Source organism: Phoenix dactylifera, chromosome 8, assembly GCF_009389715.1.
Source record: "Phoenix dactylifera cultivar Barhee BC4 chromosome 8, palm_55x_up_171113_PBpolish2nd_filt_p, whole genome shotgun sequence".
Taxonomy (NCBI): Eukaryota; Viridiplantae; Streptophyta; class Magnoliopsida; order Arecales; family Arecaceae; genus Phoenix; species Phoenix dactylifera.
In genome coordinates, this window is record NC_052399.1 from 22,149,124 (window position 1) to 22,168,250 (window position 19,127).

General features: G+C 38.8%; 1 protein-coding gene across 7 annotated transcripts; it reads left to right on the plus strand.

Annotated features, from left to right (window-relative positions):
- The first annotated feature begins 4,779 nt into the window (after positions 1-4,779).
- LOC103711941 (endoribonuclease Dicer homolog 3a-like) lies at positions 4,780-19,120 on the plus strand. 7 transcript variants are annotated; one of them, XR_005513036.1, is made up of 6 exons: positions 4,780-5,080; positions 5,282-7,033; positions 7,141-11,189; positions 11,294-12,077; positions 12,211-12,276; positions 18,630-19,120. XR_005513036.1 is itself a non-coding variant. In XM_039129260.1 (2 exons), exons 1-2 carry the CDS (start codon positions 4,962-4,964, stop codon positions 5,502-5,504), a joined length of 342 nt encoding a protein of 113 aa, XP_038985188.1. In that variant the 5' UTR covers positions 4,783-4,961; the 3' UTR covers positions 5,505-5,773. The 7 variants fall into 7 exon arrangements, 1 of the variants encoding a protein (XP_038985188.1); XR_005513035.1 differs by having other exon boundaries at positions 7,141-10,429; positions 10,972-11,189; positions 11,294-12,276; XR_005513038.1 differs by having other exon boundaries at positions 7,141-10,419; positions 10,972-11,189; positions 11,294-12,276.
- The last annotated feature ends 7 nt before the right edge of the window (positions 19,121-19,127 follow it).

The window sequence follows — 19,127 nt, forward strand, 5'->3', positions numbered from 1 at the left end:
TTTTATTTTTTGTATTTTACTTTAGTTTTAGTCAAATCAATTTGGTCGGTTGTTTTGTTAGGAGACAAGTCAATTGAGTAGATCAATTTTGGTAAGGGATTAATTGATATAAGGGTCTAAATTTAGTCAGTGTGAATTGATTGACTTGGTCAATTGATTAATTTGACTTAGTCATGATGTAAGGCCTATTTAAAGGCCAGCCCTCTCATGTATTAGGCATTGAATGATTGAATAAAAAAAATCCTAGCCTCATTTCTTCTTCTTCCTCCTCCTCCTTGCTTTCTCTTCTTCATCCTCCTCTCTTTTTCCTGCAGTGGTCCTCTATCAGCTTGGCATCAGAACAAGCCAACTTTGTCCCTGCTGCCAAAGCCCTAGGATCCGGTTTATGGACGGAGCACCTCCGATTCTTTCTCCACGTCTGCCGCACGAGGTTTTTGCTTGGGGCTCATGCCGCGGATGCCGAAATGCGTTGATGGTCGTTGCACAACACACACTGCGAAGAGAAAGGAAAATCTTATTTTCCTTTTCTCTTCTCTCTCTCTCTCTCGGTTCTCACCAGGTCCCTCTTTCTCGGTTCTCACTGAGGAAAAGAGGAAAGGCCCTACATCAGTTCCTACCACCCGCCGCCAGACCATTGGCGGCTCTTGCAGCCTACTTATCCATGGACCCCCCCTCCTAGAAGTTGAGCCTGTAGCTGTCCGGGGATCAAGCATCACAGGGAGACGGCAATAAAAAAAAAATCTTCCCCGCTGCCGAGAAGCTCCACTGTGTCTCTCCCTGAGCACGCCCCCCTTCGCTGCCTACCTGCGTTGGGTCCGTAGAGAGACCGCCGCCATGGAACGTCATGGTCGACCACTAGGGTTCGACACGACCCACAGAAGCACCGCCGCCCGACAACTCCGCACTTGCCGCCGTCCGTGGGTGTCTGTGGTCGGCCGCTGCCTGTCGCCGCAGGTCCCGTAGCCGCCGCCGCGACCGTTGCCTCGCCTACAATCGCCTCCGCGAAATCCAGCCTTAACAATTCCGAGATGGTCTATCAATGAGTCCAATTCAGCCTTAACAACCCGTAGGTGGCCAAGGATGTGGTCCAAGCTATTCAGTTACGTGCAAACAAGAGCATTATGTGCTCTTTCCAATGACCTGATCGACGAAGCTTTCACCTTGGTTGTTTAAGTAAGCTTCTGTTTTGTAAAGTTCACCATGTTTTTTGCTTTGGTTACTGACTATTCTTCCTTTCAGCATGCCCATGAGATCAGGTACATGCACAAGGCAATTTTATCGCTTAGGCGGCATGCTTCGGACTTTGCGATGAAGTGGCAACCTACCGAGCGAAGAGCCATCGAGGTTGAAGCAAAATCAAAGGCCGATCTCGAGCAGGCAGAGGAGCAGACTCAACAAGCTAAAGAGAGAGCAAAGAAGGCCGAGTACAAGGTTGAGTTGGCAGAAGCTCAAGCCTCGGCCACCTGGACTATGCAATGATTTCAGACAACCATTTGTCCGAGGCCGAAGAGGTCTTGGTAGCATCTGAGCAGAAAGTAGTAGAGTTATATGTGAAGATTGCTCAGGTCGAGCAGGAAGCTGTCGAGGCCAAGAAGATGGCTGACAAAATCGAAGAGGAGGATGCTAAAGTGGTCGAAGATTTTCTCTCCTCGGATCAATTCAAAGAGGAGTCCATCCAGAATGCCACTGACGCCTTTGCAAAAGGCTTCGAAGAGTGCTGAGCTCAAGCCCTTCGACTTTTTCCAGGGATAGACTTCAGTTCCCTTCGGATCAATTTTAGTGCTGATGACGACGACGAAGAGGAATGAAGTTTTTGTTTCTTTTTTTCTTTTGTTTTTACTCGAATAAACCGAGCTCAGTGTATTTTGTTTTTGTTTGGGTATTCTGAGGTAAAGAAAATAAATTTTTTTTCAAGTTTCTGACTTCGATTCGTACGTAACTTATTTTTTTATTTGAGTTCGACTTATCATACCAAATTTCCTTTCTTTTGATGCCTCTTTTTAAGCTTAATTCCGACCAGAGAATCGGCTAGGATCCCCAACCAACCTTGAGTTCTTCATATAATTTTCTGAAGTTTATCTCCAGATTTACTTCAAATTCCAAGTGAGCTCGCTTAAAGAGGTCTCGGATATATCCGAGGCGTCTCCATAGGAGCAAATGGTTTTCTTACCGAACTACCGTTAACCTTGGAGGTCTTAGGTTGGGGCCCAAATATTTCTGGGATGTTCCTTATTTTATTTGAGTTGAATATGCTTGTCATTATTGTTTGATCTGAAAGATAGAAGTTGATAACCTTTGCTGTCGGGCAATTATCGGTCGGGTCCGAGGGTGGCTAATCGGAGGTTGAGGTAGGCCCTTCTCAGTCAAGCCGAGCATGCACATACCGATCTAGTCATCCACGTCGGATAAGTGCCTCAATCTCATCCTTGAGTTGGATGCACTTTTCGATCTTATGCTCGTGGTCTCGATGAAAGCGACAGTACTTCTTCTTGTCTCTATTGTTGGCTGGTGCCTTCATTTTATGCGGAGGTTGTAGGTAACGTTAGCTTGCGATCTCTATGAGCATTTGAGTCCTCAGTGCATTGAAAGAAGTATACCTCTCAAACTTTCGAGGAGGACTTTTAGGCCGACATGAGCTCCTCTTCTCGGGGTGAAGTACTCCTTGATGCACCATCTTTTCACATCTTCTCTTGCCCCCTCGGTTGGGTCTTCCTCTAGCCGGCTCGTGATAGAAGGACATGACTTTCTCTGTGTCGGCATACTTCTCTGCTTGTGCCAACATCTCGGCGAAGTCCACTGTGAAGTGCTTTTCCAAGAAGCATAGGAAACGAGACGACCTTAGGCCACCTTTCATTACTGACATTGCGACCGATTGATCTAAATCGCAAACTTTTAGTGTTGCTGCATAATATCTAAGGGGCTCTCTTTCTCTCTACTTGATGTCGAGCAATGCATCGGAACCACAACACTACCTTCGGCTGGAGATGAAGTGTACTGTAAAAAGACATACGAACTGCTCAAATGAATGAATAGATTTAGGCCGAAGCTCAAAAAACCAAAATCGAGCCGCTTTGCAAAGAGTTGCAGAAAAAGCTTTGCAAAGCTTGGTATCAGTGGCCCCTTGCAATATTATAAGAGCTTTGAAGCTCTCCAAATGATCTAAAGAATCCGAGGTGCCATCATATAGCTCCACTCAAAACATTTTGAATTGAGGTGGAATCGGTTTCTCTACGATATGGCACAAAAAAAAGATTTCATGGAGAAGCTGAGGTCATTATTTGCCCTCGAAGCCTGTCTCCTAAGAGCCTGAATCTGACGGCCCATCTTCTCAATTTTTTCTATCGAGGTAGGCATCCCGCCGAGGTAGAGGCTCTGTATGGTGAGGAGACGAGAGACCCAGAATAGAATTCTTGCCGGAACGAGGGCTTAGAATTATCCCATACCTTTCCATATCATAATATAATCATTTTTATTGTAATAATATAATAATCATTATAACTGTAATAATATAATACTAGTCGGCCATCCCCTGGTAAAAATAAATAATTCAATAAGAGTAACTTTAGGATTATCCTATGTCTTTCCATATCATACAACTAAATAACTACAAATGCCTTTGCAATCATCAAACATAGAAACCAAAAAGAAACAGTTTTTGCATATACAATTTGAATTGTGACAATTCTAATTGCAGTTGCAATTCTTATTATCGTAGTTGAAATTGCAGAGTCATGATTTCTAAGTATTAGACTTTTAGATGGGAACAAATATATTTAGTAATGGAGACACTGGCTTATGGAGAACACTACCCAAAATTGTTTCATAAGGTGATAGTGTGACGGCAGGACACGACATAACTTCATCGACCGTCGTTTCAACCTGCTAACATATTACAGGGTTAGAGAGCAAGTACAGAGGAGGAGGATAACCAGGGTAAAGAAAGTTGGCGCAGCAAACCCTTTAATTTTAGCCTACAAACCTTAAATCTATGTCCTAAATTACTTAGGTAAGAGTTAGTTTAGTAGCACTGGTTTCACAAATAACCAACTGTCGCCTAGATCTGCTCTGAGAATAAAATATTAGATCTTTATAAGTGCTTATCATTAGCTACTGCATTACTGAACAGTAATTATCTTTTCCAGCTAAAATTCTGAAAAATGAATCTTTGGTCATTATTTTATTATTTGAATGTAAAAAAGACATAAATTATAGCAGTTAGTTTGTGTTTATGACATACCAATAATTACAGAAAATTTCAATCAGATATCGTATGGCCAAATTATTATCTCTAAAAGTTTGATCTACGACTCAGCTCTTCGATATGGCAGATATTTCTTCTAATTCATGTTAAGCCATACTTATAGCGGTTAAAATGGTGCACAACAATTCAGATATCTTCCAAAATTAGTTAGAAAAATATAATAAACAAAAAATAATATATTAAATATATTTATTATATAAATTAAAATTAGTACTAATGTATTTTTATTATAATTTAAAATTATTATTAAAAAAATAATATAACAATAACATAATTAATAATATATTATAAATATAATATAATATAATATATTATATATAATATATTTATGGTATATTTATATTTTTTTCTGAATTGATGGTGATTTTGAATTTGGATATATCATCCGTACCAAACGCCCCGTAAAAAACTATTTTCAGAAAGAAGGGGAACGTCGCGCGTGTGTGATTCAGAGGTCAGGTCGAGGCCGTTACCGAAATACGGAAAGCCCGCTATATAAATCACTCTCGGTTGAGTCGTGAGACGAGATTTTAACGAGGAGGGGTCGCCCTCCTCCAGTTCCCACCTCCTCCCAATGCTAACTCTAAACTCCGAAGCTCCTCCTCCTCCTGGAAAGCTATGAGAGCCCTCTTTGGGAACCCCGTGTCCCTCTCCTCCTCCTCCTCCTCTCTTCCCTTCTAGATTTCCTCGTCCGACGCCGATGGCTATTCCGGCCGCCGTGCATCCCTTGAGAACGCCACCGGAGACGGCGAATGGTGAAGGAGCGGGAGCCTCAGCCAAGAAGCAGAAGAGGGAATGTCAAGAATTCGAACCAAGAAGGTTTCTTGAATTTTTTTTCTTTTTAAAGAAAAACGTTCCTTGTTTCTTCTTATAAGAAGAGGCATCGATGGGTTTTCTTGGGCTTTTGGTTCGTGATTCCTTCATTGAGGTTTCTTGAAATAAAGATTGGCTGTTTTTCCAAGAAGAGGTTTCTTGTTGTCTTCCCTTCGTGGTTTCTTGATTTTTCTTGGGTTTTGTCAGCTATGAGGTGGCGGTATATGAAGTGGCATTGCGGAGGAACACGATCGCGGTGATGGACACGGGATCGGGGAAGATGATGTCCGCTTCAAAAAGATTTGAAAAGGAACTTAAGATGAGCGGGGACCGCTGGCTCGTTATATTTCCTGCACCCACCGTCCATCATCAGTCAGGTCAACTCGAAGTCAGGATTCCTTTTTTATCTTCCCCTCTAATTATCATGTAGTGTTTCTACGTTTTCGTTTTCAAGATCTTGTTTCGTAAGTTATTTTTTGGGTTCAATTTCTTTTGTTCACTGCTGGCGCGAAAGGAGTTGTTGAATGGACTACAAAGTTTTTAGTGGACGTAGCATACGCGCGCATCGGCTGAAGTTTGCACTACAAAGTTTTATTTTCTTTTCCCCTTTGAAACATCACTATCTTGTAGTCTTATATACTGTGATCATGGTCCTAAAAAGGCTAAATGCAGTGAAGGTGCGTTCTATTTCTTTTCTAACTGCCTATGTATAAATAATGATTCATTCTATGATTAATTCGTTATTCTGCTGTCTTGTCATCATTCACTGTTACCCTGTGGCATCACTGGCTGTGCTCTGTTTTTACCGGAATTAGTCTAATTCAAGGTTTGCTGCACCGGTTGATACCAGTATGTACCAATGTATCGTGCCGACACGGAACCGGTATGCGGTATAGAAGCGCACCAGCGCTCGGTATGTTGAACCAGCTTTCATACCTGGAATATCAACACTGTAATAGGATGATACAGATATATAAAACATGAAATGCATATATGGGTTGGAATTGTACCTGGGAGTGGGCTTCTTGGATAATCATGTCATTTTGTACCTATTTTTTTTTTCCTAGTAGCATTCTTTTCTTTGGTTATCTTGCATCTTTTGTTGTGTATTGGATTAAGCTTCTGCCATGGATTGTCATGTACAACATCAAAGAGAAGGATGGACCAGGACGGCCATATTGTCAACATCGTGACTTCTAAGCTTGAGACAAACTAACATTATAGAAAAAGGATGGACCCCTAAAGTTGACGACAAGAAGCCAGACCGATCGTTATTGCTCACTGTTGTATGTATTTATTCATTCAGTCTACTTTTTTATATGTATCTTCATGTCAGGGGTGTTGTCAGTTATGGATTTCAAGATCAGCTTTCTGAACTTGAAACCATTTTGGATGCTAAGGTGAATACATGGTTCCTGTGCATTATTTATTGCTAATCTTAGGTGAATACATTGTTCCTGCACATTCTTTATTGCTAATCTTAGAATGAAAAAGCAAAAAACTCTTCTTTATGCTCATGGATTCATGAAGTATGTCTGGTTTGGGTGGATCATCATTTTTTGTCAATTCTTTTACATATTTATACTGTGGCGGGTGGAAGTGAGATGGAACTCTATATCCCGGCAGCTAAAGAAAGAGGTACTATAGTCTGAAACTATTCCTTCATGAAGATCTAAAAAGCAAGCTGGAATTATTGTGGGCTAAGGTTTTCGCATCTCCGTCTTGCATATTTGCTTTTTTTGCATTTTGCAGTCATATTTGATCTCATAAATGTAATCATTCAGCATGATTTTTGTATTCATGCAGTATGATGCCTCAGTCGCCCAGTTGCAGAACTCAGCATTATATTAGCATAGCAATGTCGCTGAAAGAATTAAAGCATCAAGGCAGCGAATGTCCAATGGGCATGAAAAGATCTGCTTCTTTGTAGATGACCATGGTCTAATCTGTGCCAGTGAGGTATTACAATAGCCATATTTAGCTGTTAACTTGTTATTATATGCAATACTGTAATTTTCATCCCTATTTTTCTTTTTGAGCATTAGAGTGGTTATGCCACCTTTCAGGTTTTAACCTGGAAGCTTGCCCCATTGCATGCACTGGGAAGAGGGGTGCCAACTAGCAGACCAAAGTCCTAAGGGCAAGGTTTTGAACACCAGTGGGACGGACGGGTGTCCCACTGTCCTGAGTGTTAGGATGGGGCAAGTTCGAAAATGAACGAGGCAGGACAGAACATTCACCGTCTTGAGTGTCAGGACGCTTCCACAAGGAAACCAGGACAGCCTCTCTTTCTCTCTCACGCTCTCTCTCTCTTTTTCTCTCTCCCGTTCTCTCTCTCCCCTCCTCTCTACTGTATCGGTATAGGACCGGCACAGCACGACGCGGGGCCATACCAACCTATGCTGCCGAGCAACCGGTACGGGGCCCAGTACTGGCACGGCAAAGGTTGCACCCCATGGTCCATGGCAGATCATACAAACAGGGGAGAAGACCTGAATTGTACAAGATGTCTAATCTACTTTCTTAACCTACGAGATTTTTCTTTTTTCTTTTGTTTTTTATGGAGGAAATTCTTAAACGAATAATTGATTGATATTGCTAGCAAATTCCATTGTCCTCAAGCATCTTAAAGGTGATAGCAATGCCCTAGACAATTGACTTGCACAATGCAAGCTAGGGTATTGTGCGCCCATTCAAATTGTTGAAATTTGTCTTTAATTTATTATTAATTGATTTGTTTTTAGTTGTTTCAATGCGTCAGACCCTTTAAATTGAGATTGATACTTGTGCTTTTTTGCTTCTTTAATTGAGTTGCTGTTCTGTTGACTGGTTCACCATGACTGCTGGGCAACTTTTTTCCTTAAATAGGACTACCAGGCAACTTTTGTGAGACTTGCCTTTGATTTCTTATGGTTGCTCTCAATTCTCTGTGCAATGCTTATGATTTGATAAATTTGTTTTGTAGGTTGCTGCTAAATAAGTTCTGATAAATATGTACTTGCTGAGAAACATCTAACAAAGAAATCTATTATTTGATATCATTAAAAGCAAGCACTGTATGATGGACATTACTTTAAATAGGAACCCTGATGCCCTTCCATGCAAGCTAGCTAGCAATGAGGATATAGATGCATGTTCTGTTGAGTCAACTGGTGCAAGAGTAAAAGCAGATTCCAGTGTTAGTCTTGTCTTTAAATATTGTGAAAAGATCCCCAGAGATATATACACAACATTTTTCTTGATAACCAAGGCAACCATTTTTAAGCTTTTTTTTTTTCCTGTTTTGATTTGTTTTGTTTTGCTTGCTAAGCTCTTTTTATGGTCTTTGTTGGCACAAAATGTTCTTGTTGCAGCTATTTGACTCCAAAACCAGTTTTGAAATTCACACTGTGTAGTGGGTTGGGTCCTATGAGTGCACATTGACTTTACTTCCCAGTGCTGCATTTCAGACATTGGTGGGCCCAGTTCATTGAAATTCTCATGTGGCAAAGCAGTTGGTATGCCTGGTTGCATGCAAAAAGCTGCATCAATTGGGAGTTCTTAATTATCATCTTGTTGAAGAGTTTTGAAATTGCACAAGATAAAAAAATATGAGGAAAAAGGAACTGTTGCAGGGGCTGGTAAGGGATCTCTTATGATGCATTTGTGATGATAATAAGAGATAGAAATCTATTTGTTATCAACCCATTTGTTTTCACTACCATTCTTGGCAATTATTAAGGCACTTATGCAAATTTCTCGATTTATTATTTGATTAAGTATACTTTAGAGCACTATCTAGATTTGATAATGCATCTCTTAGCATTTATGCATTTAGTAAAGTATAAATTAGATTAAACATTCTTTTTTTTTAATGTAGGGTCTTTAATATGCAAGGATCTGAATTAATTGGATGAAGCTTGTTATGCCCCGAGGTACGCCATACTAGACGGTACGAGGCATATCGTACAGTACCAGTTCGGTATTGGTATCTGGTACGGATGGCGTATCGACACTCAGTGCGCCCAAAAATTTTCATACCATACCGTACTGACATTATACTAGTGTGGCACCGGTACGGGGTCCGGTACCGAAACGGAAAACCTTGTTATGCTCTTCTGTAATCTTTTTTATATTATCTTGTGCAGAATTGCATCATGTATAATCTATTACTTTACACTTAAAAAGTGTTGGGTAGGCAAAAAAGAAGAAAGTATTGGTTTGCAGAACCACTCAGGCATTGGCTAGCATCTTCATGACTAAGTTCCAGAAAAAATGATACCTATGCTAATGAGGTTATTTTCTACACTTGCTGATACCAGCATAAGCATTTTAAATCTAGCATTGAAGAGCAGTTGGTGATCACTTATGGAAGGCATGTATTCTGTGCTAAAAAATTTTAGGTATCATCTTTATTTCATATGAAAATACATAGGCTGTTATTGGACTCTGTAGATGAAGGATACCAATGGCAGAAGCAATGGTATTATCTCCACATATTGGGTGTAACTGGCAATGGGATCTAGACTTCATGTCCTTCAGCCCAAAAAATGATACTAAACCACTGATCCAGTAATATTTTTGGACAATTATAACCAACATATTTATCCTATTTATTATGGTATAGAAAGCTGACCCTTTTTCTTTGCAATTAAGGTTTAGTTCACCAAGGCACACAGAATATCACCATCATGGAGATGGGACTCGATGAAGCATCAAATGGTTTAACCTATATGGGTTTATAGAATTTACCCATATTATGCCAAGGCCATAATGACAATTTTGTTAAAAATTTCGGTAAGATTAGCTTTACTTTCTTCTTCATATGTTGATTTCTGTATACGTCATTGCCTCATTAATGGTCTCTTTAAATTCATAAATGAGGTTTACTTTTAGATGAATGAAGTTATTATTGGATTCACATGTGGAAGTATGAACTTTAAAGTTATAAATCAAAAACTGAAATTGAAAGGAACTATTTTGAGTGAAAGAATCCATTGGTTTCATGATGATTTCAAATCTGTCTGTAATAATTGCATCTCTTAGAGAATGCTGAAAAGGTTCTGCCAATTATATATTTTATCTATTAATGCAATATGTTGTGAACTTATGTTCTAGTTCTTGATAGTTGATATTCATCGGTTGTCAAAATTTTGGTGTAACCACAGATCTGGTGTGTCCTTTTCTTGTGTTAACTGATGAGGAGAGTACTTTAGCTTGAGAAAGATTGCAAGGCAAATAACATAATGTACGAAATAGATTGAAGAGAAAAGCATGGATCAGTGTCCTGTATGGCCAGTGTAAGAAACAGTGGGGACTTCATATGGCTGAAACCCATCTTCCACATTGAACTTATCGAGAACCAAGTTAGTATTTGTGAGTTCAACTTCTAATAAGTCCTTTCATTATATACTTACTTTCTTAATGTGATTTAGGTCACTTGTCAAGAGTAAGATATCTTGATGCACTTTTATCAAGAAATCATCAAAGTAAAAGGAGTGTCGGCAGGTTTAGGTCATGTGGCATGTTTAACTCTTTGTCCAAAGACATCTTTGAATCCTCAATAACTTGGCTTGAATCATATGCTTGACATTTGTCTAATAATATTATTAGGATCTTCCAACATTTATGTGCAAATTATGAATAGAACTTTGCAATGTATAGTCTTCAAAGAAAAAAGAAATTGATTCAAATTCCTTCAATATTTAAAAAATGTTTCAGAAATTAGATAGGATGAATTACAGGTAATGCACAGATCGGCTAGTTATTTTTTATGCTTTCTCTGAAATATTTGAAGTGCACATACCAGCAACAGTTTGTGCAATAAAGGGATTATTCAAGCAATTTAATGTTTTTCTTTACCTATGACTTGTTCTAAATATTCAAAAAAGTAACCTCCTTCTGAATTTTGTTGGAAGGATCAACAAAAAGGAAAGAGCTACATGGGGCATGGATGGTTTGTGCTATGTCTGGAACTTGGGCACATGAAAAAGCTGGTGTAACTTTTACTTTTTGTTTCTCTCGTTGATGGGATACTGGATGAAGATGTTGCTTCTGTGTAAATGGATCTTGGTTGATAAGATGGTTGAGGCCTCCATTTTTCCCCTGTGGACCTATTCAGTTGGATATGGAACAGGTATCTCTATTGCTAAATGGATTTGATTGATTTCATTTTATAAGTTGTTTTCCTCTCTGCTTTCATGTTGTTTGACCTAGTCATTTGGTCATCTTTCATGTCAGGTGGAACAAGCAAAGCTCTTCCCAAGAGATTTTCTTCAATCAATTGCTTGGCAAGTTAATTTTAAGATCTAAATCATCCAAGAACCATGGGAATTCTTACGAAAGGAAGATGACAAATCATTATGGAGCACTCTATACATGTATTTGCTTTTACCATTGGAAAATTCATCTAATCAAGATCATTAAGTTATACAAGTGAATCAATGCAACTGCTTCAATCGTAAGATTTATGTGAAATGGGTACACCTGAGGCCAAGGTTCGCAATCTCAGTACCGAGTATTATATCAGTACCTTATTGGTTTGGCTTGGTACGGTACAGTATACCTTTGTGCCGAAATAGCTCTCCAACCATGTTTCTCAATTTTTATCTCAGTACGCCTCGGTATGAGCCGGTACGCACCTCGGTATGCCTCGGTGCAGGTCGGTACAGGGCGGTATGCCTCGGTATGGGCAATATAGAGCTTGTACTAACTTGAAGGTGTGTTTCGTACCAATTTTCTGCCAGACGATACGGTACGCCCGTATTGGGCAGTACGGCAGACCATGCCTGAGGTTGATGCTGTGAATCAGATATTAATCAATTGGCTAATAAGGTTGCAAACCTTCAGAGCTTTAAATATATGGTAGTGATTGCAATCCATGCAGGAAAGATTTATTATATTCTTGACATGGTAATTGGTCCATGTACTGTTAGTCCATTTGATGGGACATTGGGACTAATGACAAATCAGTGAAACTACCATCAGAATTTTGTACATTTTTGAATACTTTAATAAGAAGCAGGTCAGTTGACTATTTCACTGTTTGACATATTGTAATGTTATGTATTATATATAGCTGCTGATTGCCTTTATGCTATTTCAACTGAACTAATTATACTGACTGTACAAGTACTGTATTGTGCTTTGGCATCCAGGTCAGCCATGATTGCTGCTAAAGCACAGCCACGGTCCACACAACCTTCTATGTTTGAAGTATGAAGGTTAGTCATTCTACTTTCAGAAACATCCCATCCTTGGTCAACTTATTTTTGCAATGTTTGTCATCTGAAAAAAAATATATATCTGATCTTCATTTAGCTGCTAATACTCATTGCTTAAATAAGTTTATTACATGGTTACTTTGTAATGGCAAAGAGGTCAAGTAAAAAATATTGATGAGAGCTTTTTAGGTCTTTATATATACGCATATGTATGTATGTGTATGTGATGTATGTGATGTATATGTATTTATATGCATATATCCTCTTTGAAGCTAATGGCATAGACATTCTGATATATTTGAAAGTGCAGAGCTTCCAACATTTTGTGCTCTAACTTTTATTTGTAAGGCTATGATATCTTTTCCTTTCCATGCTGCAATATCCATCATTTCACACCTGCAGCTGCACATATGTGGAGTCTAGTTAACCTTGGGAAAATTATATAGTAGCTTATTTTACTTACACAACAACATAAGAATCTTTCAGTATGTTGCCCACCATTTGTTCTCTGAGTCTTTGTACATACTGTTGTATAGAGCATTTATTCCAGCCTTATTGTTGTGTCTTGCCTGCTAGGATGGTTCACATTTTCACACCTTGATGAAAATCAAATTCATTCCAAACACTTGCTCATATTTCATGGTATGTCTTCACCTCATCACCTGAGACCATCATGGAGCTTCATAAACCTATTCTGATTGATCAAAACTATTTATGGCTTGGGATGAGATATTTGCGCTTGCGATAATCAATTTGCTGGTGCTCTATGATTATGGTGGCAATCTCATGCTGGTCTCTATTATCGGAAAAATATGATGCAACCCCATCTTGGTCTAATACACTTATTGAACAGTGTTTGTTCACTTTGAGCTACTAAGTGGGAACAGGTCTTTGTTCTCTCATATGAGCATTGATTTTGCACATGTTTAATGATGGCCTTGCTGAGAATGTCATATGATGCTTTCTTTAGACTCTGTTCTACATGATTATTGCTAGTCGTGATGCTTTCTTTATTGGCAGGATGATAGTTGCTAGTCATGGTGCTTCAAACCTTCCATTTTCTTCAATCAAAAGCATCATTTCATTCGTTTGTTCAATGAAGATGGCTTTTGTGTCTCCAAGGCGTTTATTTCCCTCTATTTTGCACATTTTCATGACAATGACTGCAGTCTTTCCTTTGATTAGTCATGCCTTTTCAACTGATGCGCTCACCATTGACATGCTAATAAAGTTTCTTCTGAAGCTAATGAGAAGGCTGTCAGAAGACAACCTAGTCTTTTGAGCTACAGTGGCTGCTCACATTTTGTCGGGAACCTCTAAAACTTACATAGAGCATCTGATCATTGATGGGAGCTTGTCTTGCACACATGTAATTCTTCATTTTTCTTATCCCTCCTGTCATTCATCTAGGCTGATATGGTTCTGGACTGCTGTTCCACTTCACACTAGTCAGCTTTCCACCTATGGCTTCTTCTTCTTTGGTGATTACACCACTTGAGTGAGCAAAAAACAATACGTCTCCAATTCTAGCTCTAAGGTTTAGTATTATGCAGGGGCCCACCTATGATGTATTCTAGTCTCAATGCCTCGTCTTGAAGTTGCTACCATATTTATTATCCACTTTCACTTTATGTAACTATAGTTATGTTAAAATTGTTAGAAGTCAGGCTCTTATGAGCAAATGAACCTTAATTGTTTTATCTCTCACCCTTATTATTAACTATATCGGTGCAGTAGGCAACTCACTAGCTTCATGAAAGATATAATATTGCTCAGTTTTAGTATCTATGAGAATAACTCTTGATAACATATCCATCATGAGATTGGATTGTGGCTGTTCAGAATTCCACTGTAGATTGCCATATATGGTGTTACATTAGTGTATTTCTGTGTTTATACATTGTGTTAACCTTCTATGAAATTCATGTTAAAATGGGCCATGGCCTATCGTATATATTAGGTTATTTCTAAGAACTTGTTTGGTTGGTCCAATATTGGTTGTGTGCTGAGTAGACCTAGGATACCCATATAGGGCTAAGGAACCCGACTAATACCTTTTAGCTAGACTTTTTTGGTGAGGTCCTAGATCATTACAAATCATGTCAGAGTGGACCTGGCCCATGGCCTGTATGAACTAAAGGAAATGCAGCATGGATTCATTTGGGACTAACCATGGGCTGATCTTGATGTTTCTAATTGGATTTTATTGGATTTGGTTATTAGACCTTTATCTTGGCAAGGATGCTAGGGCTTAAATAGAAGTATGATAAGCTCACTAAGCCCACCAGGCCACAACGGGTTTCGAGACCAAACCTCCGTTACCTGGTGGCTCTGGACCACGTCCCATGCACGCAAACCACAGCGTCGAAATCGTTGGGAGAAAGAGGCAATTCAACAACGAGCCATGCACGTGGAGAGGGAGTCTGCTGCGATGGAGCTGGAGCGGGAGGAAGACTGGGCTCCGCTGATGGTACCTTTGCGAAGACGGGGGAAGCAGAAAGACGTCCGGAACTGGGAGCAGAAGAGAGATTCACGATGAGCCATGCACACAGCTTTGACGCGAGGACGTGGGAAGCGGGAAGCGGTTCGCCGAAGTGACAGCCCATCTTTCGCTAGTCAGTTATCAGGGGGTCATGCTAGGAGAATTAATGAGAGTGTTGAGAAGGGGAGCGAGGCAAGTAGAGAGTTCTATTGTTCGGTGTACTGTGGTTTGCTCTCACCCAAAGTAGAGCTATGGAATATAATCTCTCTCTCTTCGCTCGACTCCTTCTTCTCTGGTTGGGACCTATCAGAGTATGTGAGAATTTGTGTAGGCGTGTATTTATTTTTACATTGATAATGTTCTAAGGAGGTCTTTGAGTACTACTTACATGAGGTCAAGGAATCTAATAACACCTTGTGGCTAGCTTTTTTGGGTGAGGTCCTAGGTCATTTCATTATTGCTCATTGACTAATGGCTCAATCTTCAAGTTCTGAATTATTGGTTCATAAAATGGAACCAACATTAATTCTTCCAAATGTCTGGTATCTACTTATTGGCTCGATCCTTGTATTGGTTTTCGTTATTTTATACAAGCTGCAGCCACATGTTGTCCCTTATAAATAGTGGATGGCATTTGAATTAGTGGCAAACCAGAACTTACAGAGCTGTGCAACATCCCCTTCTTACCACCTAATGTTTATAATTTCTGTTGCAAATGATGTGGCATCCAAAAAAATCAGACAAGCCACAAAATCATGTTCGCATGCCTCCCGAGCTTTTAGTTCCCATTCATGTACCAATAGATGTTTTAAAATCTTTCTACTTGCTGCCTTCCTTGATATACTGAATGGAATCCTTGATGTTAGCCAGCCAACAAAGGAACGAAATTGCTTTTTATCCTAGAAATACTTGTATATCAAGTTTCCTTGTATGTTATTGGTTAATTGGAGTATTGCTGTGCTTTAATACTATTGTTTTGGTGGTGTCAATTCAGCATTATGGAAATTTTGTTCTCATATATTGTAAGCAATTACGACACCAAGATTTTGCAAGGACTTCTCCTTGGAGCATCTAGAACTATTAGGAGACTATATTTTAGCATGCAGTAAGCTGCTGTCTCTTTATGAAATTTCCTAACAAGCACAAGGGTCAGTTATCTTCCTGCAAGTCCCAAGTAATCTGTAATGCTACACTTCATAGACTGGGAACAAAATGCATTGTACAGGACCTATTCACCTACAGGTATTTTTTCATTTTCAAGTATTTGGATGTGTTTCACAGAGGATGTGTTAGAAGATTGTGCAGATTTGAGAAAACATGTACTTGTGGCACAAATATTTGTATTTTGTTTCAAAATTCTTGCTTTAGATGAGGAAGAAAAATGAAAAGGAAAGAGGAAAGGAAATGTTGATTTTATAGTTGATGAAGCTTGGAACAGTATCCAGGATAGATAGACTAAATTGCTTCTCTCTAGTATAACTTTAGTACATTATTTATTATTTTATATATGGGTAAATATTTCAGGACAGCTGGTCCCCTAGACTTAAAAGTACCCATAAATCTGATGCATTGATGTTTGTGTATCTGTGCGTGTTACTGATTGTGAGATTGGAATTAGTGTTCTATCGTGCTTCATTATGATGCAACCGCCCATGTTAATGGGTTTTGTTATTTCATGATTGACAATTCTGCTTTCTCATCATAATTTCGCTTCAAGAGTTACTTGACCTGAAGCCTTCATATAACTGAGTGTTTTTAGCCACATTAGGTCATATCTAGTCATTTATTACTGTATCTGGCACCAAATACTAGATTTGCACTATCTCTGCATCTTCTTCCATGTAATCACATCAGTTTTGACCTTCTTTTTGATGGACTTGTCCAATTGATATTTGTAAAACCTTCACTTCTGAACTGACCATGAATATATCTTCTTTTGGAGCACTCAAGGTGCTATATAATATAACTGACAACATGAATGAGGATCCTCGATGCATGAATAAAACATAATATTGGTCAAAAATGTATTACCTGGTTGAACTGTAGGCAAGAAAGTCAGATAATTAGTTATTACAGGAAAATGGTCATTGAGAGATAAGGCTAGCAATACTCTTGCAACCTTTCTGTTGAGACTTGTAAGCGTATGAATATATTTAGCATCAAGAATTCCAACTTAGCTAAAGTATTAGGTTTATACTAATCACGGTAAATTGATCACGCTCTAGATTTGCTATTTTTTGCCAGAAGTAGTAGTACAGCCCAGTTTCACATTATAAAATTTTCCTGGTGTCTGTCCTTAACATATTGATTTTCCACAGGGTTAGATACCGCACCCCCCACCTCCCCCCCCCCCCGCGTTCATTGGTTGTCCCTGGACAGCATACTTTACACCCTGCCCCTTGCAGATGCAGAAATGAAAATTCTGAAGTTCCAAAGAAAATTATTTAGGAGACTGAAGATAAATCTATTATGATTAGGAAGGCTTGTGACAAAGGACACAGATGGACATGTACTAAAACAATGTCTGACTGTATTGAGGCTCTGATAGGAGCATCTCTTTGAATGCCATAAAGATATTGATCCAGGGGAATTATTTTTGGAGTTGGCTATAAATACCTACAAAGTGATCGTATTAAGATAACCATGTGTCATCAAGAAGGAGCCAGTCTTCTGGATCCTAATTTGCCATTAGTTCCTGCTCGGGCTCAAATGCACTTGAGCTTTCTTTTCTGGAGACGTATGTCCATGTCATCTCAAATAAATCATAAGCATGCTTGCACTTATATTTTGATTTCATCATCTTAGTTTGACTAATCAGCCATCTTGACGTCGTGAACACTATTGTGCTCATGTTATTTTCATATCATCCTTGGAGACCAACTTTTGATCCATCCAGTAAAAGATTGCCTTACAACATATTTTATTAAAATTGATTACCAACATTTATGGAAATTGATTACCTTCATGATGGTAGCTGACAAGCTCACAGGGCATATCTCCACCCATTTGGCCTTGCTTTTTACCCTCTTAAAGACATCCTTACCAGTCTCTTCATCTTTCTATAGTAGATCAAAGATACTATAAGTGACTACTTTGTGTTATCTTTCTATAAATTGCACCTCTCGTGTCCTTAATTAGATTGACAGATTTTAGATATATTTTCTTTTCTACATCCTTACTTAACTCCAATTTAATTCTCACTCACTCCTGCACTTTAGGTGCCCAACAATAGTCATAAGAATGACTGCTTCTTTTTGTCACATGCAGAAGATTATCTGTTAAAGACAATAATTGAGTAACATCAAAACAATTTAAGTCCGCCATATGGAGTTGTTCTGTCCAATTAAGGGGCTGTTTGGTTGCCCGAGTTTTCCTAAAATAGATAACCATAAAATAAAATTATCGGTAAAATATATTTTTATAAAAAGACGGAAACCTGTTTTTCATAAAACTTGATTTTTTAGGATTTATGAGCAGTCAGTTTTGGCAAAATAGGTTCAATGGAAAAGAACCAAACAACAATTTCTATAAAACTCATTCATTTGTAAGCTTGTTTATAAAATCTTTCAACCAAACAGCCCCTAAAGTTATACACAGTAAGATGGTCTGCAATTTTTGGCCTGAAGATTTATTTACGCTTCATATAGAAATGTTTGGTTGAAAAGAAAGTTCCAGTATAATGCATACTTGTAATTTCTTTGCTTGGTTATATGGTTCGTGGTAGCTTTGATGACAGGATTTGAGTACAGAATGCATTTTTCTAGAGTTAGGCATGCAAGCAATTCTGCACATCGATTACAAGTGATGCATTCGGTCTGTTATTTCTTAGAAATTGAGTTAATTGGGTATGTTAACTGGTTTACTTTTGCAGTGCTTTTGACAGTTAACATGCGAAGAGGAGGACCATAAACTGTGCTGTATCAGCTCTGCAAAAGATCGCAGTCACCAATGCATAGCTTTAAATCAACAGAGCAGAAACCAAGGTTGGTTAGATAGATTAAAGATCAAGGTGCTAATTCACTTTCTTTTGTGGGTAATTTTGACAGGCTATCCAGTTGCATGTTTGTACTATAAATTATTATGATTTAGTGGGGTAATTTCTTTTTTCATTAATATCCCTGCTTGCATCTATAGGATCTGCTAGATGCTTGGCTGGTAGGAGCTTCCAGCTATAGTTCCAATTAAACTGTTTGGTGTTTGTTTTGCTCATTAGCTTATTTGAAGAAGATGGCATTCTTCAGGTTGCCCCTTCTGTAAATGTATTTGTGGGGCTGGAGATAGAGGCTTCATTTGGTATGTGTCTTGTCTTTCAAATTTCATGATCTGGTATCTGCGCAATATGTACATATGACCACACCATCACCTATGG

What these genes read in the sequence shown, in the direction of transcription:
- LOC103711941 (XM_039129260.1), top strand. Translation starts at nt 4,962, where the DNA reads ATGGCTATTCCGGCCGCCGTGCATCCCTTGAGAACGCCACCGGAGACG. An exon ending in CAAGAATTCGAACCAAGAAG is followed by an intron (nt 5,081 to 5,281) that starts GTTTCTTGAATT and finishes GGGTTTTGTCAG; the next exon opens with CTATGAGGTGGCGGTATATG.